Source organism: Salvelinus fontinalis, chromosome 9, assembly GCF_029448725.1.
Source record: "Salvelinus fontinalis isolate EN_2023a chromosome 9, ASM2944872v1, whole genome shotgun sequence".
Lineage (NCBI taxonomy): Eukaryota > Metazoa > Chordata > Actinopteri > Salmoniformes > Salmonidae > Salvelinus > Salvelinus fontinalis.
In genome coordinates, this window is record NC_074673.1 from 37347658 (window position 1) to 37372018 (window position 24361).

Sequence of the window (24361 nt, forward strand, 5' to 3'; positions counted from 1 at the left end):
TTATTGTTTACTCCATGTGTAACTCTGTGTTGTTGTCTGTTCACACTGCTATGCTTTATCTTGGCCAGGTCGCAGTTGCAAATGAGAACTTGTTCTCAACTAGCCTACCTGGTTAAATAAAGATGAAAAAAAAAAAAAAAAAAAAAAAACTCACTCACACACACACACACACACACACAGACACACACACACACATTCACACAAACTAGCACCCACGAGGTGTGTGAGGACAATGGTCCTCTGTGTGCGGGCTCACTGCCCTCTCTGCCCCCTGTGGCTGGGACTGCAGCCCTGCTCTCCTTCTTTCTCCTTCTCTCTGAAGTGCTTTTATTTTACTCCGAGAGCACCCAGATCTGCTGACGAGCCTTTGGCACGTGTCTAAATGAGGAGCCCTGTGCCAGTGGCTCGGCTGCGTCATGCTTGTTGCCAGGCCCTGTGCCAAGGCTCTGCAAACAACCGTGTGCACAGCCTGAAAGAGACCGGCTATCCTCCACTCTCATCCGAGTATACTAGTGTCCTGTTGTACCCCAACATGATTGCTATTGTCAAGTGCAAAACAAGGCCTCAGAAATATGAACGCCCACCCGTCATACTGTCCTGCTGTGTGATGTTGAGTGATTGAGCTCCAGTCCCTACATTCCTTCATCTGCTGTTTTTTTCCCTCAAATCTAAGGCGTTCCCTAAGAGCATGAATGTTGTGCAACTGCTCTTAAAGCTCAGAGACTCACAGAGAGACTGAGGGTGGCTGGGATGGATGGGATGGGAGGATGGATGGATGGGATGGGAGGACGGCTCAGCCTCAGGCCAGTTGGTGTTGGGCTGTAGAGGGGAGGGAGGGGAGGAGTGCCCCAGTGGAGTGGAGCTGACCTGGGATGGGGTCAGTGTCTCCCAGGGCTGGCCAGGGCAGGGACACCACGCTGACCACAGGACAGTATACAGCACCACTCCTTGTGTGCTTTTCTAATATAATACTGTTGCTTAGACCACAGCAGAATGTTGGTCAAATCCATACTTAACTTTGAGACTTTACAGTAGTTTACTGTGTCATCTAGGCTGTATCACAACTGGCTGTGATTGGGAGTCCCATAGGGCGGCGCACAATAGGCCCAATAGGTGTGTGTGTGCATGTGTGTGTGTGTGTGTGTGTGTGTGTGTGTGTGTGTGTGTGTGTGTGTGTGTGTGTGTGCGAGTGCGTGCGTGCGTGCGTGCGTGTGTGTGCGCGCGTGTGTGTGCGAGTGCGTGCGTGCGTGCGTGCGTGCGTGTGTGTGCGCGCGCGTGTGTGTGTGTGTGCGTGCGTGCCTGCGCACACATGATCGTGTGTTAGTCACTGGGGTGTGGGGGATGTGGGGGTTGACATTTATTTCTGAAGAGGAAGTTTGTGGTTAGATCGTTTCTGCGCTCCCGTCTAAATTTTTCCCTCTCCAAGTAGTCGTGCTTTTTAAAAGCCATACAGTTTCTTACAGATGTGGAAGTCATTTCAGCAGTGCTTTTGTAACGACTGGAGGAGTTTTTGTTCTGCCTTTAGACGCTGCTGAGTCTGGGCTGAGGGCTGAGCACACTGAGCCGACTCCAATCTGAGAGCCGAGAGGCTCCCCCGCCTCGCCCAAGTGCAGCATGGGAAGGTCTGGGCTTGGCCCTCTCGTAAATGAAGCCCCTGTTTGAGGCTTGCTAGAAATAGCCTCTAAAGAAATGCAGGAACGTGGGACTGGGCATGTATCTGACAGAAAAAACAAACTTCACCAGAATCCACATCTTACACTGCGTGTGTGTTTGTGTTTTCATTTCTAATTTATTCCTGATCATTTGTTTATCTAGATAGAAATACTGCTTTCCCCAGCCGTAAAGCTGCCGATTTGTTGACCTCGGTGTATGTCTGACAGCGTCTAAACATCGGGCAATGGTATACAGGCACACACACACACACGCACACACACCTTTAATGTCTCTGAAATAGATAGATGAGGGGTGCACCCCACTCTCCTGGGTCGCTGTAATTGGATGAATTTATAAATGATCACTTCCCCATTGCTAGAGCATATGACATCTGCTTCGAGTCTGTCTCTTCTGTCTTACTTTGTAGAGACCTGCATCGTTGGAAGCAGGATGTCACACAGGGTGACACGTCTGTCTTCTACTTCCTGCTCTCTATACTTTGGGAGTGGTTGATTGGGGAGGGACTTATACAGTATAGCCTTAACAGACACATGGCGTGTGAAAGTGTGTTACTACATTCTCTGGTCTGAAGGCTCCATTATGACTACTCTGGCCGTGTTTTGGCTAGTCCACACCTCCCTCTCCTCTCAGACATACTGCCTAGAGTGTGAGTCAATGTATCTCATTAAGTCTGCATATCTACCATGTATCTCAGCACCTCTCAGTGTATACATTCAAGCACTAGAGACAGACATGTTCAGACCTCTGTCTCAGCTTTGCCTTATTTCCTGTGTGTTTGAGCTTGTTAATCGTATAGGGCTTTGTGTGCAGAGAATGTGCCCATGTTGTTTGTTCATGAGCACATTCATTTGTGCTTCTTATTTGTAGTGGTCTTGTGTAGCTTTATTATCACAGAGTCTGGGTAGTCTTGACTATAAACACATATCATACATAACACATACTTTATTATCACAGAGTCTGGGTAGTCTTGACTATAAACACATATCGTACATAACACATACTTTATTATCACAGAGTCTGGGTAGTCTTGACTATAAACACATATCGTACATAACACATACTTTATTATCACAGAGTCTGGGTAGTCTTGACTATAAACACATATCGTACATAACACATACTTTATTATCACAGAGTCTGGGTAGTCTTGACTATAAACACATATCGTACATAACACATACTTTATTATCACAGAGTCTGGGTAGTCTTGACTATAAACACATAGTATACATAACGACCAGAGCCAAGGTAAAAGGCACATTTGAGCTGTGCTGTTGAGGAATATATGGAATGCTTATACAAAGCATTGTATTCACTTACCTGCACTTATTTAAAGCATTTTTCAAAGACTGAGACGGACAGGAGCGTATCTAAATGGATGTCCGGTACCTCTGGGCATTTATGAGCAAATAATGTCTCAAAGAGAAGATCAGGATTGTTTTGGCTCTAGGAATCAACAGCTTCCAATGAATTGAATCCCAGTATTAACCCCCACCCCATCTCTCTCTCTCACACTCTCAATTCAATTCAATTCAAGGGGCTCTATCTGCATGGGAAACATATGTCAACATTGCCAAAGCAAGCTCTCTCTCTCTCTCACTCACACACACACACACACACACACACACACACACACACACACACACACACACACACACACACACACACACACACACACACACACACACACACACACACACACACACACACACACACCCGTCTTCACAAACACACTGATCCTCTGTGTGTTATCCCCTAAACCAGTCCCACCCTGCAGGCATCTACTGCCTCCCTCTGAGCAGGCAGCCTCCACCTCCCTCCAAACTTGTTGCACCACACATCTCTGTCTGTCTCTATTTTACTGTAAAAATGATTGTAGCTATTTTTCTTTCTCTTTTCCATTTCTCCATCCTCCCCCCTCTGTATCATGACACTATGCAAGACCCAAATGCAGACACACGAGGCAGATGGTTGGAGTTTAAGATGTTTAATAAATCCAAAGGGAATAGGCCAGAGAATGGTTGTGGACAGGCAAAAGGTCATAACCAGATCAGAGTCCAGGAGGTACAGAGTGGCAGGCAGGCTCGAGGTCAGGGCAGGCAGAAACAGAGTCCAGAATAGGCAAGGGTCAAAACCGGGAGGACTAGAAAAAGGAGAAAAGGCAAAGTAGGAAAACGGGAAAAGCCGCTGGTAGGCTTGGACATACAAGACGAACTGGCACAGAGAGACAGGAAACACAGGGATAAATACACTGGGGAAAATAAGCAACACCTGGAGGGGGTGGAGACAATAAAGAGGACAGGTGGAACAGATCAGGGTGTGACACAGTCAATGGCCATTATGTCTATGATAAAGTAGATTAACTAGGTAGGTTAACTATGTAGCCTTACCCAACCGATAAACCACTATGTTGCCCCCCTCCTCCCTGTGTGTCACTCTGTGCAAATTCTCTCTCCAAGACACCAGTGACCACTCAACAGGCCATAAATCACTCCAACACCACCTCAGCTCAACTCCACTCAATCTGCCCCCCTCCCCATCACTTTCCCCTCTCTCTCTAAACTACATGGTCTGGCTCCACTCAAGCCCAATAGGGTTAGTGTGAAGCAGTAAATCAGAGATCAGTTCACACACATCAAATCACTGATAATATGCTGTATGTAAACACTATATATAGCTAGAACAGATTTTCTCTGATATCACTTAGACCTTCCTCTTAAACCCAGTGCTCTGTTTTTTGGGAGTGGATAGTTGAGCAGCTCCACTGTATCGACAAACCATTTCTATATGGACCTCGCTTTGTGCACGGGGGCATTGTCATGCTGAAACAGGAAAGGGCCTTCCCCAAACTGTTGCCACCAAGTTGGAAGCACTGAATCGTCTAGAATGTCATTGTACGCTGTAGCGTTAAGATCCCTTTACTGGAACTAAGAGGCTCGAACTATGAAAAACAGCCCCAGACCATTATTCCTCCTCCACCAAACTTTACAGATGGCACTATGCATTGGGGCAGGTAGCGTGATTTATCACTCCAGAGAACTCGTTTCCACTGCTCCAATTGTGGTGAGCTTTACACCACTCCAGCCGACGCTTTGCATTGCGCATGGTGATCTTAGGCTTGTGTGCGGCTGCTCGGCCACGGAAACTAATTTCATGAAGCTCCCGACGAACAGTTATTGTGCTGACGTTGCTTCCAGAGGCAGTTTGGAACTCGGCAATGAGTGTTGCAACAGAGGACAGACAATTTTTCAGCAAATTGGAAAGTATTTAGACCCTTTGACTTTTTTAACGTTTTGTTACGTTACAGCCTTATTCTAAAATGGATGAAATAATTTTTTTCACTCATCAATCTACACACAATATCCCATAATGACAAAGCAAAAACAGTTTTTTAGATTATTTTGTAAATTTATTAAAACTAAAAAACAGAAATATCACATTTACATAAGTATTCAGATACTTTACTCGGTACTTTGTTGTAGCACCTTTGGCAGCGATTACAGCCTTGGGTCTTCTTGGGTATGACGCTACAAGCTTGGTACACCTGTATTTGGGGAATTTCTCACATTCTTCTCTGCAGATCCTCTCAAGCTCTGTCAGGTTGGATGGGGAGCGTCACTGCACAGCTAGTTTCAGAGATGTCCAATCGGGTTCAAGTCCGGGCTCTGGCTGGGCCACTCAAGAACATTGAGACTTGTCCCGAAGACACTCCTGCATTGTCTTGGCTGTGTGCTTAGTGTCATTGTCCTGATGGAAGGAAAACCTTTGCCCCAGTCCGAGGTCCTGAGCGCTCTGGAGCAGGTTTTCATCAAGAATCTCTCTGTACTTTGCTCCATTCATCTTTCCCTCGATCCTGACTAGTCTCCCAGTCCCTGCCACTGAAACATATCCCCACAGCATGATGCTGCCACCACCATGCTTCACCGTAGGGATGGTGCCAGGTTTCCTCCGGACGTGACGCTTAGCATTCAGGACAAAGAGTTCAATCTTGGTTTCAACAGACCAGAGAATCTTGTTTCTCATGGTCAGAGTCCTGTAGATGCCTTTTGGCAAACTCCAAGCGAGCTGTCATGTGCCTTTCACTGAGAAGTGGATTCCGTCCTGCCACTCAAGCATATAAGCCTGATTGGTGGATTGCTGCAGAGATGGTTGTCCTTCTGGAAGGTTCTCCCATCCCCACAGAGGAACTATGGAGCTCTGTCAGAGTGACCATCGGGTTCTTGGTCACCTCCCTGACCATGGCCCTTCTCCCCTGTTTACTCAGTTTGGCGGGTGGCCAGCTCTCGGAAGAGTCTTGGTGATTCCAAACTTCTTCCATTTAAGAATGATGAAGGCCACTGTGTTCTTGGGGACCTTCAATGCTGAAGACATTTTTTGCTACACTTCCCCAGATCTGTGCACCGACACAATCCTGTCTCGGAGCTCTACTAACAATTCAACCTCATGGCTTGGTTTTTGCTCTGACATGCACTGTCAACTGTGGGACCTTATATAGACAGGTGTGTGCCTTTCCAAGTCATGTCCAATCAATTGAATTTTCCACAAGTGGACTCCAAGCAAGTTGTAGAAACATCTCAAGGATGATCAATGGAAACAGGATGCACCTGAGCTCAATTTCGAGTCTTATAGCAAAGGGTCTGAATACTTATGTAAATTAGGTATTTCTGATTTTTATTTGTAATAAATTTGCAAAGAAATCCAAAACCTGTTTTCTCTTTGACATTATGGGGTATTTTGTGTAGATTGACAAGTATTTTTTTTATTTAATCCATTTTAGAATAAGGGTGTAATGTAATAAAATGTGGAAAAAGTGAAGCGGTCTGAATACTTTCCAAATGCACTGTATATAGTATATACTGTATTACCGCCTCAAAATAACCTGGGGGGGGGGGTTGAGTGGAGCTGCTTTTCTCGTATGTCTGCATTGTTGGCATCCCCCCAATAAAAACTGTGTGTTTAGCCTGATAGAGTCATGAATTTTCCTTCTGGAAGGACCTGAGACAAACTGTTTAAATGTGTTATTGATGGCTAAAAGGACTGTATTGGTTGGGGGGAAGCTCTGTTTAAGTTGGCCGGTGGAGGGCAAAAAAGGTGGAGAGGTCCAAAATGATAAAAATATACTGTATGTATGCAGACATTCATCTTCTGTTTATTTTAAACTCACTGCCCCATGGTATATGGATTCTCAGAACCACTTATGGTGCACATTTAAGTCCTTGGAAATGTTATATCACGTATAACCATGTGCATGTGCTGTGGTGCAGTTTTCACATTCATTCTTGTCCATGCATTATTTGTTATACTTGTAGCCTATGTGTCTTTGTCAAACACTGTGTTGTAGTGTAGTGTAGTGTGTATTAGGTGCAGCTTGTGTACTAGATCTATTCAGTTGATAGTTAAAGATTTCACTTTGCCTCTGACAAATTAAAGAACCACCCTGTGTAAATGGATTCATTGCTTTCAGAGAAGGTTGGAAAGGGCTTAGTTTTCTCTATATCCCTTGTGTTCAGTGGAAAATGTGAACACTTTTTGTAATGGAACCTAGGGCTGGGCGGTATACCGTATTGTAATGAAACAGCTATATACCGGTATTTATGCACAGACCGGTTTGAGTTTTTATTTTACCTTCTATACCGGTATTTTAATGTTGTGTTTGTTAAATGTAATACGCCGTGTGTAACGTCCATTTTTATAGTTTACTCCGCTACTTGAGTCATCTCTCTCCGCGCCGCTTTCCACACAGACCTAGCCCCACCCACTGTCACTCAAGGAGCGCATTTGTTGTTGCTTGACCACGAGACACTTTCATAGTCTGCATGGTCAATACAGCACATGCATCAATGTTGACAACGATGTTGTTTCCACTTTGATCAATATAAATCTACAAGTGTTCTATAATTACAATATTAGTTTGTGTTTCTTACATTTGCAAACACCTAGTTTGTATTTTCTTAGCAAATTAAGCTAAATCGTGTTAGCCACTAATGCTAATCGCTAGCTAACTAGCTAATAAAAGTGCTGAGTCAGAGCAAACGTAGCTAGCTAATACAGCCTGATACCAGTACTGGTGGAGGCTTAAATCAGCATGTTGTTTGTGCAGCAGTATCTTCTAAATCAAAGAGGAATAGACATGAATATGTGGCTATTTGAATAAAGATGTAATGTTGTCAAAGATTATAGGGTCTCCTAGGAAACACTGCACATTACTTTGGTTCCTAACCTGTCACAATAACTCATCCATGGCATTTTCATTCGTTGTCATGTCAAACAACACTGTAATCAAAGTGCCCACTATTATTTATATTCTTACTATAGAATTATAATAAACATTGTATTTCCATGATTCCAAAAGTTCACCCAAGGGTTTTGATCTAAACCGCAATTGCAACATTTGGTTAAAAACCAAAGATCAAGGCCTAGTATTTTTGCCCATATCGTGGCAGTGTGGAAATGATCTCATATGAGTGCAGGAAATGCAGAAATTGATGGAAATGCAGGAAATACTTTTTAGGTTGAAGTTGAATTGAACAGTATAAAACAATCAGAATGGAGAAAGACCCATTGAAATCACTGAGAATATGTGTTGCCACCCTAGGGTCACGTACTACTCATAAAGCAAATTTTGAACTTTTATTATTAAAAAAAAACCATAAAATACCGTCAAAAATTTGAAAAATACCATGATATAATATTTTTGCCACATTGCCCAGCCCTAATGGAACCCCAGTAAAGAGCCTGATGTGTGAGGTGTGGACCTAATAGAGAGAGGAGGGAGTACAGATGGAGAAGATGGTGATGAAGGAAGAGAGTAAGTTGCCAGCGAGGAAGAATTATCGTTTGGATGGAGAGTCAGGATTGATGTGGGAGTGGTGCGATGACAAAGAGTTGGAAGAATAGAAGCGGAGAGGACAGAGGCTAGGTGCTAGACTCTCCTGACACTGTGAACTTGGCTATCCTGTGAAATAAATAAGTGGTTTGTGTTTATGGCTAGGATCGGTGTTTGTGTTTCAGAGTGATTAGGTTTGCGTGTGTGTGAGTATGTCTGAAAGAGGTTATACGTGTTTATAGCCAAAGCCACCTCCCCTCTCTTCCTCCTGCCCTATACTCCCATCTACAGAAATAAACATCACCCCACAGACTGACAGACTGCACGCTTTTGTCTGGGACTGAATTCCAGAGTCTCAGGGATGTGATATTTCTATGGCCCTAAGCCAAACAGACAGCCATATACTAAAACCTCTCACAGTGGGTTTTGACCAGAAGTGGCACCTCGTCTTGGCAACGCTTCACTCCGCTTGCAATTTGCAAAAAGTAGAGCAGAGCTCATCTTTTTCTACCACTCCACTAGCAGAGATCTCGCCATTCACCTTCCCACAATCCCTTTCACATTTCTCTGCATGCCCTCATTGAAAATGAAGGGGGGTGGGACTTCTCCTGCCAAATTCCTTGTTGGTAAAAACTATGCATTACTCTTTCCCACTCTCTGGTAAGGAGTTCTATACATATACACTCCCTCTCCCAAATCCGTCTCTCTCCCTCTTTCTCTGTCACTCTCTCTCTCCCCCCTCACCCTGTTTCCCTCTCTACGTCTCTCTCCCTCCTTCCCTCTATCTCTCTCTCTCTCTTCCTCCTTCTATAATGGATATTCACAAACTTAATTAATGTATTAATGTATACGCACGCACTAATTTGTATAAATAAAGTCAGGATTTTCTGATCTGTCATAGGAGAGCCTTGGTTTTTTATTTCTCTATCCTACAGCAGCCTTTATAAATAAACAGCAACATGGCAGGAAGCAAACCTCTCAGTGTGCTACTCTGTGCCTTGGCTGGGCCTGAGGTGAGACGGGAAGAGAGAGAAAGTGAAAATGTTAGTGTATGTATGTGGGGGGGGCTAACCACTGTCCTATTTCACCTTCCAATCCCCATCCCTCTAACCTCTCCACTGGGCCTTAGATTGAGTGGGAGAGGACAGACACAGACATGTGTCTCTGATAGTGAACTGGGTGACCCTGTATTTGAGAAAACCTTACTACTTTTATCTGAGTGGTTGAAAGTGAGCCACAATGACTGTGGTTGAGTAATGTATCAAGGTCTGTGCATTCATTCTGAAGTGTATGTTTTCCTCGATGTTTGAGCCAGAGCATTGTTGTGTCTGTGTGGTCTGTCTGCAGGTGTACCTCAAGGCCCCTATGATCCTGAATGGAGTGTGTGTGATCTGGAAGGGCTGCATAGACCTGCAGCGCTTGGATGGGATGGGCTGTCTGGAGTTCGATGAGGAGAGAGCACAGGTACTGTATCATACCATTACATTACACCCCCTGGTCTCCAACCACACCAAAACAAAACACACAACTAGATAGAACAATTGGCTACAGTATATACACACATTGACATACACCTCTAGACAAACTACTTTTGAATGACTTAACTAAAACTCAACTAAGCAGGTTGCGCCCCTACCCCTATCCATATACAAACAAAACACCCACTCACCAGTCCAAACAAACTGTGTGTCTCTGTGTGTCTCTCCCACTCTGTGTGTGTTCAGCATGAGGATGCCCTGGCGCTAGCATCCTTTGAGGAGTCGCGTAGGAGGACCCGGGACTTTGAGGACAGAGACCGCTCGCACCGAGAGGACCTGGAGGTGAGATGGGCTGGACTGACTGACAGGCCTGGATGGGGTGGTGATGTCCCCCCTAGTCACATGATCACTGCTAACGCTAAGAAATGTTGTTGGAATATGATGATTGGTTGTGTCCCCTGTGTGTTTGTTACCATGAGAACTCTTATTGTGTGAATAACCCATTTAGTTTTTTATATTTACCATTAACACAATCATGAACTCATTGTGTGTTTGTCTAAGAGGTTGTGTGTGTGTGTGTGTGTGTGTGTGTGTGTGTGTGTGTGTGTGTGTGTGTGTGTGTGTGTGTGTGTGTGTGTGTGTGTGTGTGTGTGTTTGTATTTCATCTTAAAGCATTTTTATGGTATGTAGGTTTAGTGCATGAAGAGTTTATTCATGATTAGAACACACAGACCCTAAATGCAACCCCTCTAAGATGAAAACCAAATTGTGTTTTTTTAGGACCCTGTGGCATCAAAAATCTGGGACTGATGGCATTCAAGGACCAGGGTCTGTCTTCTTTGCTTTTCAATGTCCCTCTGTCATGCACTAAACCCTGTGTGTGGTGTGTTGTCTGTGTGAGTGTGTTTGTGAATCAACACGAGAGCATGTGCATGTATGTGGACAATTTGAAGTATCTGAGTCTGCCTGTTTTAGTGCCTGCATGTGCAGAGAGAGAGAATGAGTGAATGACAGAGAGAGAAAGAAAGTTACATATGAACTGTATCTGTTAACACACTGTGTAATGAATGCTTAGTGATAATGTGGGTTCCTTCCCTCTCATTCCCCATAAACTGTCTCTGGGTCAGTCATATGAATATGCTTTATGGATTTTTTTATGCATTTTATGATAGTGGGACGTGTGCAGGTCAGGACATCCTACCAGGGTATAAGCTGGAAGACTGGAAGACAGACCCCCCACACACACTTTCCCCCAGTGCCTAATGGAGAACAGACCTCCACACACACACCACCCACCCTCACCCTGCTGCCGGAGGAGTACGCTGCAAGGCCTGCTGGGACATATCTGCCACAGCTTGGCAGCACATGATGAGGGAGAGGAAGGGAGGGAGATCTGAAGCAGGGCTTTCATGTTCACATCTAGTATTTCTTACCTCAGAAACATACCTTCCAGCTCCCTCAGGAAGAATTGTCTCTTTTCTTCTGAAAATCTATAAGGCAATGCTCTTTATGGAGATATTATGTATTGGTCAAAGAAAAATAACATATAATTATTTTCTCTACTGACATCGAGCCTGGAGGAGTCTCAAACAGAACAGTGTTTGGAAGGTGTGCATACATGGTCAACGTATGACATATACTGTATTCTAACGGAAGACTTTCCATGTGTTTCATTCTCAAATACTGACTGTGGTGGAAACATGAAACCCCCTAATCATTTTCATTACATTTAAATGTTTTTTTTTAATCCAAGTTACAGTATGTCATCTCATAAACTGCTGTGATCCAGAATTTTCTGATTGGACTGTAGTATTTAGAGATTTCTTTAATTAGTGAATCCCTTTGCTCTGTTGTCTACTCAGGGAAGGAGATAGATGATATTGTTGGTTTTATTTTAGATAAAGATTTGCATTTGGACATCAGGACCCTGTTTTTATGTGATATGGGCGCCTGGCTCTTGAGTACATTCAGCCGTTACATTTCTGTGGTCTGAACTTATACTCAGTCCACTATAACTCAAGGCCAACAGCACAATGACAGTCTGCCATCAGTGGTAGCTGAGAGGCCTCTTAAGGGTTTATAAACCTGTCATTTAGTTCAGAAATCACAGCTCTTCTCTAGCAGGGATATCAGTGTCAGCTCTTGAGTATGTATGTCTAAGTACAGCATATAAGGTTAATTCCTCTGCTGTGTGGCCTGAACTTGTTTTGATCACTGTATAATGAATATGTATAATGAATATTGTCCAGGTTTTATGTTTTTCCTGTGTGTGTGCGTGTGTGAGAGCGATTCAGGACAGGACAGTGATGGCCATCTAGATGATTGATAAAGATAAGATGGATGCAGAATAAATGGTCCAGTGTTCATTAGGCCCCATTCTGCTGGTGGAGTTAGAGGATGAATGATGTGCTGCCAGTAAAAGTATTAATATAGCATTAGTATTGATTTTTATTAGGATCCCTGTCTACCCTACCTAATCTCAGCTCTATTGACTTGCGGTACAGGCTAGCGCTCTGCCGGCTGGCTCAATGATCGATCACTGTGCTTGTCCTCTCCTCTCCAGCCACCCCCACTCCCCCTGTAACTACGACAGCACTCCACTCAGGGCTGAGGCTTACTGTAACGCTTCTCCTCAAAAGAATAATCCTTTGTCTGTAGAGTAGTTGCTGCACTTCATACAGTATATTATAACGTATTGAATCCATGTTTCAAATCATGATAAAAAGTTGAATCCTTCCTGATGTTTCTTTATATTACTCCTTAACTCTGCTTGTTTTGGAGGTTGGTCCTGTTCACATTGCATGGTGTGTGGCCTGAGACAATGTTTTTTCTTCAACCGTTACCAAACCGTAACTGGTGTATTTGGCTCACTGACTCAAGGACAGCTCTGACGCCTTCCGTTTGTAATCTGGGTGAATATGAGTGATAACTAAGGCAGAAGCATTCGTGTGTATGTGTGTTTGTGTGTGTGCCCATGCATATGTGTGTTTGTTGTTGTCAAAATCACTCTGCAACTACTGAGTGAAACTTTGATCAGCTAGTTCATAAAAATCTTCTTAAATTCTATATATTAAACTATAGGGCTATTAATTGTTTTGAAGACACTCTATTTACATTTATGATTCTGAAGTGGAAGAATGGATGAGCATCAGTGTCTCATTTAGGATTAAAGTAGTAGACTGAACCAGGGTTAGAAGGAGCTATTATGGTGAGTCATCTGGATGACGACTACATGCCATTTCAGCTGAGAGACCAGCGTCTGCTTTCTCCCTCTGTCTGCCTGTCTGTCTGCCTGTCTGTCCGTCTGTTTCACAGATATCTATGTTGGGAGAGATGTAGACGCAGACACATAAACATATGTATCTGTGACAGGCAGACGAGTCATTTTTTATTTTTAAAGCATGCTATGTTGAAGACTTCCCCAACGACTACTGACTGTCTGCTATTCGGCCCAAAAAAGAAAATCAATTTTTAGCCTCAGCTGGAAGCTCTCTGGTGCCCTCTGCCGAATATACTGTATGACATATACTGCACTCACTTTTGCCCCATCTAAGGCCATTCTCAACACATTACACACACACACTCATGATATTGTGTGCTATATTAAATCTGCCCCCCCCCCCCCCCCCCCCCCTCCATCTCTCTCTCACTGTGCCAACAGCCCAGGCGACAGCAGGACCCCAGCCCTGGCACCAACATGGGCAACAACGCTGATGATCACAAGATGCGCTAGAGGCCAGAGAGACGCAGAGGGTGGGGTCAGGGTGACCTGTCCATCGTACTATGCCAATCTCACACCCTGTCACCAAGCTGTTAACTGGAGAGACCAAAGTCCACATTTCTAGGGATTTATGGGGTGGGTGGGGGTGGGGCCCTTTTTAATTTTAAGAAGGGAATGGGTGAGGTGGGTGTCCATTTTTAAGTGTGGTGTAAGGGGATCGACCCAAACCTCCTTGTCTTCTGGTGGGTTTTGCACTATCTGATACATTCAGTTTAGTACCCACATTGCCTTCTGTATGCATGGAGCACCTGCCTACCTATGTTTTCTTTTGTCCCTCTATGCAAGCTATTTCGGCAGCACTTTCTTTTACAATGCTTTATAAATAGGAAATTACTGGGTGATTAAATGGAACACATTTGTTCTTAAATAATTACATATTCTTCCTAAATTGTTACATTTCTAATAATTCCAAATATCTTCTTCCATCTTCCTTATTGTTTCCCATAAAGTTTGTTTCAAATCAGGTAGCACCTGAGGAGCACTGAGCATAAATGTATTTCACGCTAAATTCTAATCTATTGATAATTACTAATTAAAGCGGCAATCAGAAGTTGAAACAATAACAAAGCGTCCACCCTGCCCCTGTTTCGGTAAAAAGCTGAGGGATGGGGCTGGAGAAATGTAACCACTCTCAAATTCATAGACAGAGCTATGGATGCAAGGACTGACTATCCATAATATCAAAATTATAGTTTTAACCATGTTTTGAGGCTATATAGTCTTTGTTTACATTTATTTTGTTTTGAAACATTGGAGTAAAACAAGCTTCCCACTGGGCACATACTGATTAAATCAATGTTGTTTCAACATAATTTCAATTAAATTACATTGAAACAACATGGAATAGACTTTGAATTGACGTCTGTGCCCAGTGGGTTATATTTTGGGTTCTGATGCGGTACGACAGTTGAACTAAGCTTATGAGGCATTTATAAATTACATTTTTCAAGAATCAATGGGTATGTATCATTCATTTTCACTACATAACCTAAAGTATGTGGACACCTGCTTATCAAACATCTCATTCCAACATCATGGGCATTAATATGGAGTTGGTCCCCCCTTTGCTGCTATAACAGCCTCCACTCTCCTGGGAAGGCTTTCCACTAGATGTTGGAACATTGCTGCGAGGACTTTGTTTCCACTCAGCCACAAAAGCATTAGTGAGGTCGGGCACTGATATTGGGCGATTAGGCCTGGCTCACAGTCGGCGTTCTAATTCATCCCAAAGGTGTTCGATGGAGTTGAGGTCAGGGCTCTGTGCAGGCCAGTCAAGTTCTTCCACATCGATCTCGACAAACCATTTCTATATGGACCTCGCTTTGTGCATGGGGGCATTGTCATGCTGAAACAGGTAAGGGCCTTCCACAAACTTTTGCTACAAAGTTGGATGCACAGAATCGTCTAGAATGTCATTGTACGCTGTAGGGTTAAGATTTCCCTTCACTGAAACTAAGGAGCCTAGCCCAAACCATGAACAACAGCCCCAGACCATTATTCCTGGCACTATTTATTCGGGAAGGTAGTATTCTCCTGGCATCCACCAAACCCAGATTTGTCCTTCAGACTGGCAGATGGTGAAGCGTGATTCAGCACTCGCCGGTCCTGTTCTGTGAGCTTGAGTGGCCTACCACTTTGTGGCTGAGCCGTTGTTGTTCCTAGACATTTCCACTTCACAATAACAGCAGTTGCAGTTGACCGGGGCAGCTCTAGAAATTGTACGAACTGACTTGTTGGGAAGTTGGCATCCTATGACAGTTCCATGTTTGAAGTCACTGAGCTCTTCGGTACGGGCCATTCTACTACCAATGTTTGTCTATGAAGATTGCACATGGCTGTGTGCAGTCCACACAGCCAAATCCACTAATATGAAGGGTGTCCACATACTTTTGGCCAAGTAGTTTATATGTCCAAAAATGAATGTAGCAACTGTAGTTTGGAAATAGGCCTTTTTTGGTTCCAGGTAGAAGAACCATTTTTGATTCCAGGTGGAACCATTTTTGTTTTCATGTAGAACCCTCTGTGGGAAGGGTTCTACCTGGAACCAAAAGGGTTCTATCTAGTACCAGAAAGGGTTAAAAAAATAACCATTTTATGTTCCAGATAGCACCTTCAAGTACAAATAGTTACCAATCAATCACCTATTTATTTTGTATTTATAAAGGACTATAAAAGATTGCTTAACAGCTATAATTTATCATATTATAGCACTATTTTAATGAAATTGTATTTTTTCTTATTTTATTCGTTTTGTGTGAAAGTCATGATGTTTACTTTTTTATTTCTTTTCTCTATATATAAATACTGTATTTGTATGTCTTTATGCTATCGTATGGGATATCAGTAGAATATGTAAAGTTGTGTTAAAAAAAAGTTACTTTTACAAAGAGACTGTTGATTTGCCGGATGAGGAAGGTCTATCATCCTCAGCGCTTTCTGTCTTCCTGTCTCCTCCATGTTAGCAGCATATTTTAACAGTCTTTGAACATGACTCTAGCAGCACATAGCGCACAATGAGGTCAGTGTCTCTGAGCTCGCTCTTTGGAAGTTGAGGCAAAGAGGCTATCTCCTCTGCCTTGCTTTTTAAATTATTCTCTTTATTTCACGTTTCATTCAGATCAGAGTTTGTAACGTCTAAGCAGTAACTTTCTCTTTTTTTAATCCATTGCGGCCTCATTCCAGAGATTTGTCGCACATTTTGATCCAGCTCTGGGATCTATCTCCCTGAAAATTATGCAAGAACACAGCAACGTTATCTCACTAACTTACCCTCCAGTTTTGTTTGGTATGTTTCAGGTAATCTGAATATCTTTGAGTTTCATCAACTATTGTGCTGTTGTCAGTGTTTCTTCCTCTTCCTTTACAGGAATACAGTTTTAACAGTTCATTCATATGAAGTTGTCTGTACTGGGGTTTAGAGAGAGCAACATCTTTAAAGAGATTGAAGACTCTCTATTGCAATAAATGGTGTGTGTAAACCCTGAATGGCTAACACGGGGCACTGTATTGAAGCCACCATGCAGCCATCTTGGTACTCCTTCTCCATTGTAAAAGATTTTGGAAGCTATAGAAATGAATTTATTAATGTCTACATTTGTTTTTGACACATTTATTCTATTACAGGCACATTAATGCATACTTTTAAATTATATGTGAGTTAAACATAAAAAAAATGAATAATCTCTAAACTTTTATTTAGAGAGTACTAATGTTACTGTCCCCACTACAACAAAAAAATACTCAAATATATGTAATTTTGACCGTACATTTTTTTTTTATACTGTAGAATCATTAATTCCTATAGATGCGGTAAAGAGGTCAATCGAACTTGACCAAAACAATGGAATTGCCATGGAAACGTGTGGGGGAAAGGGCCATGGGGGAAAGATAGCCTACATTTAGGCTATTGTTTATATGTGTATTTCACACTATGTTGAGGTGAAAATCGGAGTATAACGCTTTTATGGATTTTAACCCCAACACTTGTTCATGTCATCGTTACCAATCAATTGCATTACAGTTAAAAACGAATTTGACTACCACCAACGATTTCTGTATGCTGGCTATATTTCTGTATGCTAGATATATTTATATATGCTAGCTATTCTCACCAGCTTATACGAACAGAAGTTAGCATATAGCAGTCACGTCTTCTAAACCTGAAAAAGGACAATTTCTACAGACAAATATATCCAAATCGGACTTAAGAAACCACATTGTGTACCTGTTACAATACATATATAATGACGGATTTGATGAATACTCACTTTGTTAGATCAGATTTGTTGACTGTGCGCCAATCTGGTATATGGAATCTGGTATATGGCCTTCCATTGACTCCTTTAACACATCTATGGAGGACTGCTCCTACTGGGGAGTGCCAATATGGTTGACCGGTGGCTTCAAAGGCTCTCAATGGCCAATACATAGAATCAGCAATCCAGGGTTTATATAAACCATTGATTGCAATGCAGCACTGTTTCAACCAGTCATGAAATATTGGGATGAAATTGACCAAGAGTCAGTCAGGAGATTTTTCCCTCAAAATAAGTAATATAGGCAGTATGTAAATCAGTTTGAACAGAGATGGATTGTACAGTCTGGGGCTCAATAAACTGCATATGAAATTAAAGGAGAGCTCTATGGTCAAGTCTAGCAGCAGTGATGAACCTGTGGTTTTCTCCCATTAATTTCTAATGCATCAGCTCAGTATTTTATTCAAAATGAATTTGCTTTAATTTGAACAAAGAAGAAAGGTGGAGGAAGTAGCCTATGTTTTGTAAAGGGACAAACGTTAGACAGCAAGTTGTAAGATGTTGTGCTGGTCAGAAATAATGGGGTTTAGGTGGACAGAGGGAGAGGCAGTGGGTTGTCACACTTTGCTATCGAAGCAAGTTGTAATTTCATACAGCATGGGATTGTATTTCCTTGAGTTAGGTTCTTATGTTTTTATCCCAAATATTTGCATAATGTTTCACATCCCACTAATGATGCAGTTCTTTTGCATTTACATCTCATAAAAACAATGTGTACGGCCTTAGCGTGTTGCTTTAGTGTATCAAAGATTTACACAGTCGGTCATCTCAAGGTATCATACCAATGTGGGTAACAGGAACGAACATGTTTACGTTATCTTCCATAGACCATTGTGATGTTTAAACAATGTGTACAGTATTTCACAATATTCTGGGAGCTCTATTTCTTTTATTTTTATTTTTTTTATCCCCTTTTCTCTCCAATTTTCGTGGTATCCAATCGCTAGTAATTACTATCTTGTCTCATCGCTACAACTCCCGTACGGGCTCGGGAGAGACGAAGGTCGGAAGCCATGCGTCCTCCGAGGCACAACCCAACCAAGCCGCACTGCTTCTTTAACACAGCACGCCTCCAACCCGGAAGCCAGCCGCACCAATGTGTCGGAGGAAACACCGTGCACCCTTGGTTAGCGTGCACTGCGCCCAGCCCGCCACAGGAGTCGCTGGAGCGCGATGAGACAAGGAATTCCCTACCGGCCAAACCCTCCCTAACCCGGACGACGCTAGCCCAATTGTGCGTCGCCCCACGGACCTCCCGGTCGCAGCCTGCTGCGACAGAGCCTGGGGGCGAACCCAGAGACTCTGGTGGCGCAGTTAGCACTGCGATGCAGTGCCCTAGACCACTGCGCCACCCGGGAGGCCGATGGGAGCTCTATTTCAAGTGGTTTGTTTGATATCTACTCCAGTGTATAGATTACCTGATAAGTGTCAGTGCACAAAACATGTTGGACACTCAAAAACTAACTGGCCTACCTCCAGCTACAACCAAAAACAAATAGAAATCTTGGTTATTTTTTACTTCACGATTTTGTGAATCTTTTTTTCGGTTAAATGTTTGTTACAGATGTAGGATAATAATTTGAACCAGTTTGCTACAGCAGGAAAATAATCCTGCAGCAACAGGAAATGTGAATTACTATGTGGATTTTAATGAATGGACATTTTTGTAGGGGTTGATAAATGTTTCTTAAGTGAAAATCAAGTCTGAAATGTCAAAGTGGAAATACATCTCAAATACACAACACGTTTTAAATGTTGTACATGCAGGAAAGTTATCCTGCAACAGGGCGATCAAATTAAGATCCTACATCTGTAAATAGTGTGATCTGTGTGCATGAGGTCAGGAATGTCCAAAACACTGGAGTTATGATATACCCTACTTAGTGATGGTGTCAAAGCCTAGATTTCCAACATAACTGATTACAATCCCTGGAGAACAGGTCCTCCTCTCGTCTCTCCCTTCATGTGTAGGCCTACTCCCCAGAGCCCCAGCTAGCTGGTACCCCTGTCTGAGCTTCTCCCGTCACTTTAATGCTGGCATTAATGCTGGCATTAACACCAGAGACTGTCCTAGTTATCTTTATAAATTGTTTATTTTATTATTTGTTTTAAGTTATTGATACAGGTTGACCTTTGTTTTGTTCAGGTTACGCAATGAAGAACTGTGTATTTCTTTGTTTAATGGCCTATCTTTTAACATTTTACTGAATAATTTAGGTTTCTTTCTCTGTTTTATGGTTTAGTTTGTATGGCTTGTTTTGTTAAGGGGAAACTTAAATATGAAGTGTTGAATTTGACATGTTTCGTAATAAATTTGTAACAATCGTTGTACTTGGTCTTGTGCCTTTTTAAGAATCACTCTTACAGGGCCTCCCGGGTGGCGCAGTGGTCTAGGGCACTGCATCGCAGTGCTAACTGCGCCACCAGAGTCTCTGGGTTCGTGCCCAGGCTCTGTCGCAGCCGGCCGCGACCGGGAGGTCCGTGGGGCGACGCACAATTGGCATAGCGTCGTCCGGGGTAGGGAGGGTTTGTCCGGTAGGGATATCCTTGTCTCATCGCGCTCCAGCGACTCCTGTGGCGGGCCGGGCGCAGTGCGTGCCAACCAAGGGGGCCAGGTACACGGTGTTTCCTCCGACACATTGGTGCGGCTGGCTTCCGGGTTGGAGGCGCGCTGTGTTAAGAAGCAGTATGGCTGGTTGGGTTGTGCTTCGGAGGACGCATGGCTTTCGACCTTCGTCTCTCCCGAGCCCGTACGGGAGTTGTAGCAATGAGACAAGGTAGTAATTACTAGCGTTTGGATACCACAAAAATTGGGGAGAAAATGGGATAAAAAAAGAAATAAAAAAAAAGAATCACTCTTACCTGTAACACTCATTTATTACTAACTTTAAAACTGTCTATAGCGCACACCTTTGACTGGTATTGTACAGTTGAAGTCGGAAGTTTACATACACTTAGGTTGGAGTCATTAAAACTCGTTTTTCAACCACTCCACAAATGTCTTGTTAACAAACTATAGTTTTGGCAAGTCGGTTAGGACATCTACTTTGTACATGACACAAGTAATTTTTCCAACAATAGTTTACAGACAGATTATTTCACTTATAATTCACTGTGTCACACTTCCAGTGGGTCAGAAGTTTACATACACTAAGTTGACTGTGCCTTTAAACAGCTTGGATAATTCCAGAAGCTTCTGATAGGCCAATTGAGTCAATTGGTGGTGTACCTGTGGATGTATTTCAAGGCCTGCCTTCAAACTCACTGCCTCTTTGCTTGACATCATGGGAAAATCAAAAGAAATCAGCCAGGACCTCAAAAAGATTTATTGTAGACCTCCACAAGTCTGGTTCATCCTTGGGAGCAATTTCCAAACACCTGAAGGTACCACGTTCATCTGTACAAACAATAGTACGCAAGTATAAACACCATGGGACCACGCAGCCATCAAACTGCTCAGGAAGGAGACGCGTTCTGTCTCCTGGAGATGAACGTACTTTGGTGCGAAAAGTGCAAATCAATCCCAGAACAACAGCAAAGTACCTTGTGAAGATGCTGGAGGAAACAGGTGCAAAAGTATCTATATCCACAGTAAAACGAGTCCAATATCGACATAACCTGAAAGGCCACTCAGCAAGGAAGAAGCCACTGCTCCAAAACCGCCATAAAAAAGCCAGACTACGGTTTGCAACTGCACATGGGGACAAAGATCGTACTTTTTGGAGAAATGTCCTCTGGTCTGATGAAATAGAACTGTTTGGCCATAATGACCATCGTTATGTTTGGAGGAAAAAGGGGGAGGCTTGCAAGCCGAAGAACACCATCCCAACAGTGAAGCACAGAGGTGGCAGCATCATGTTGTGGGGGTGCTTTGCTGCAGGAGGGACTAGGGGACTTCTCAAAATAGATGGCATCATGAGGGAGGAAAATTATGTGGATATATTGAAGCAACATCTCAAGACATCAGTCAGGAAATTTAAGCTTGGTCGCAAATGGGTCTTCCAAATGGACAATGACCCCAAGCATACTTCCAAAGTTTTGGCAAATTGGTCAAGGTATTGTTGGCAAAAGTCAAGGTATTGGAGTGGCCATCACAAAGCCCTGACCTCAATCCTATACAAAATTTGTGGGCAGAACTGAAAAAGCCTGTGCGAGCAAGGAGGCATACAAACCTGACATAGTTACACCAGCTCTGTCAGGAGGAATGGGCCAAAATTCACCCAACTTATTGTGGGAAGCTTGGGGAAGGAAATTATTTGATGGCCCTATGAATAGTTACTGTGCTCAACAAGTTGCTAGTCTCAGGTCTAGCCAGTTCTATGTGTGCTCAGAACAAGTCTTGCATCATTCAGTCACAAGACTGAAGTGTGTAAACACATGAGTTGGTAAACAGAACTGGAGATGACCTTTTGTGTCCCTTTGATATTTTAAGTTGAAATTGCGCACCAATAGTGCATTTGAAAATACTATTATATTAAATGAAGTTCCCTTTAATATAGAACACATGGAAAATGGAATAAATGTGATTTTTTATTTGAATAAAGAAGACCTAATAAAGTGCCAAAATCCAGCATTTTCACATGTCCCTCTGTGACTTCTAGGAAGATTTTAACCCACTGAACCCCAAGTTTTCACCATCATTGTAAAGCCCCAGTTATTTTGTTGTTTTGACAAAGTGATTTCTGAAGATGTATTATTATTTATTAGATCTAATAGTCACATCATGGTGTAAAAGCAGGTAAGCTGGTTATACTCTTGTTTGGTTATGTTCTGGTGTTTTGTGGTGTTGGGTCAAGCATAACATGTCAACCCTGTTACCCATAGACAGACGGTCTAGAAATGTTTTAACAATTTCATTTTTTTGTGAAGCTTGTACCCCCCCCCCCCCCCCCCCCCCCGCCAAAAAAAAAACAATTCTCCAAATTATGCTACCCAGAACGTACTCAAACAGACACTCATAACAGTCAACCTACTGTGGGACAGATAGGCACTTCTTTGTAGAATATTACAACCATGCACTACCAGCAAAGCCTGTTACCAGTGCACTAGGTCTAGGCTACACCTGTATGCTCATTGAGGTAAATATAGAATATGAGTGAAAATAATAAGCATGAATTTTAAATCCAAATATTTTTGTTTAATATTGCAAGTGAATATTAATTAGATTTTAAATATTATATAGCCTAGCCACAGAAATACAGTTTGATTATAAATGATTTGTGTTAATTGCACTAATTATATAAATGTGCAAACACAGACATTTCCACATAGATGTTGTAGCCTATAATTTAAAAATGAAAGATTAAATGAAAATGAAAATATATACAGCACCAATCAAAAGTTTGGACACACCTACTCATTCAAGGGTTTTTCTTTATTTTCACTAATTTCTACACTGTATGAATAATGGAATTATGTAGTAACCAAAAATATATTTGAGATTTGAGATTCTTCAAAGTAGCCACCCTTTGCCTTGATGACAGCTTTGCACACTCTTGGCATTCTCTCAACCACTTTTATGAGGTAGTCACCTGGAATGCATTTCAATTAACAGGTGTGCCTTCTTAAAAGTTAATTTATGGAATTTCTTTCTGTAATGACTTTCCGCGGTGGAAAGAGAGGAGGACCAAAGCGCAGCATGGTACGTTTCCATATTTATTGGAATACTTTTTCAATACGAACAAAAACAATAAACAGACGAAAACCAACGACGCTACAGTCCTGAACTAGTGAACATAGAACACATGAACGCACGAACAGGAACAATCACCCACCAACCAACAGTGAAAACAGGCTACCTTAATATGGTTCCCAGTCAGAGACAATGCAAAACACCTGCCTCTGATTGAGAACCATATCAGGCCAAATGACAAACCTCAACATAGAAACACATAACATAGACTGCACACCCCAACTCACGCCCTGACCATACTAACTAAAGACAAAAACAAAGGAAAATAAAGGTCAGAACGTGACACTTTCCTTCTTAATGCGTTTGAGCCAATCAGTTGTGGTGTGACAAGGTAGGGGTGGTATACAGAAGATAGCCCTATTTGGTAAAAGACCAAGTCCATATTATGGCAAGAACAGCTCAAATAACCAAAGAGGAACGACAGTCCATCATTACTTTAAGACATGAAAGTCAGTCAATACGGAACATTTCAAGAACTTTGAAAGTTTCTTCAAGTGCAGTCGCAAAAACCATCAAGCGCTATAATGAAACTGGCTCTCATGTAGACAGCCACAGGAAAGGATGACCCAGAGTTATCTCTGTTGCACAGGATAAGTTCATTAGAGTTACCAGCCTCAGAAATTGTAGCCCAAAAAAATGCTTCACAGAGTTCAAGTTACAGACACATCTCAACATCAACTGTTCAGAGGAGACTGCGTGAATCAGGCCTTCATTGTTGAATTGCTGCAAAGAAAAAACTACTAAAGGATACCAATAAGAAGAAGAGACTTGCTTGGGCAAGAAACACGAGCAATGAACATTAGACCAGTGGAAATCTGTCCTTTGGTCTGATGAGTCCAAATTGGAGATTTCTGATTCCAACCGCCGTGTCTTTGTGAGACGCAGAGTAGGTGAACAGATGATCTCTGCATGTGTGGTTCCCACCATGAAGCATGGAGGAGGAGGTGTAATGGTGTGGGGGTGCTTTACTGGTGACACTGTCTGTGTTTTATTCATAACTCAAGGCACACTTAACCAGGATGGCTACCACAGCATTCTGCAGCGATACTCCATCCCATCTGGTTTGCACTTAGTGAGACTATCATTTGTCATTTG

At 42.6% G+C, this 24361-nt stretch overlaps 1 protein-coding gene across 3 annotated transcripts in view; it reads left to right on the plus strand.

Annotated features, from left to right (window-relative positions):
- LOC129862517 (core-binding factor subunit beta-like) overlaps positions 1–19902 on the plus strand; it is a 42684-nt gene extending 22782 nt beyond the window's left edge. The window contains exons 4-7 of one of the 3 annotated variants that reach the window (XM_055934273.1): positions 9848–9964; positions 10225–10320; positions 10759–10806; positions 11151–19902. In XM_055934273.1, coding sequence (XP_055790248.1) covers positions 9848–9964; positions 10225–10320; positions 10759–10788 — 243 coding nt within the window. In that variant the 3' untranslated portion in view covers positions 10789–10806; positions 11151–19902. The remainder of the gene's footprint in view (positions 1–9847; positions 9965–10224; positions 10321–10758; positions 10807–11150) is intronic. The other 2 variants (XM_055934272.1, XM_055934271.1) reach the window with 2 other exon arrangements.
- Positions 19903–24361: the final 4459 nt, after the last annotated feature.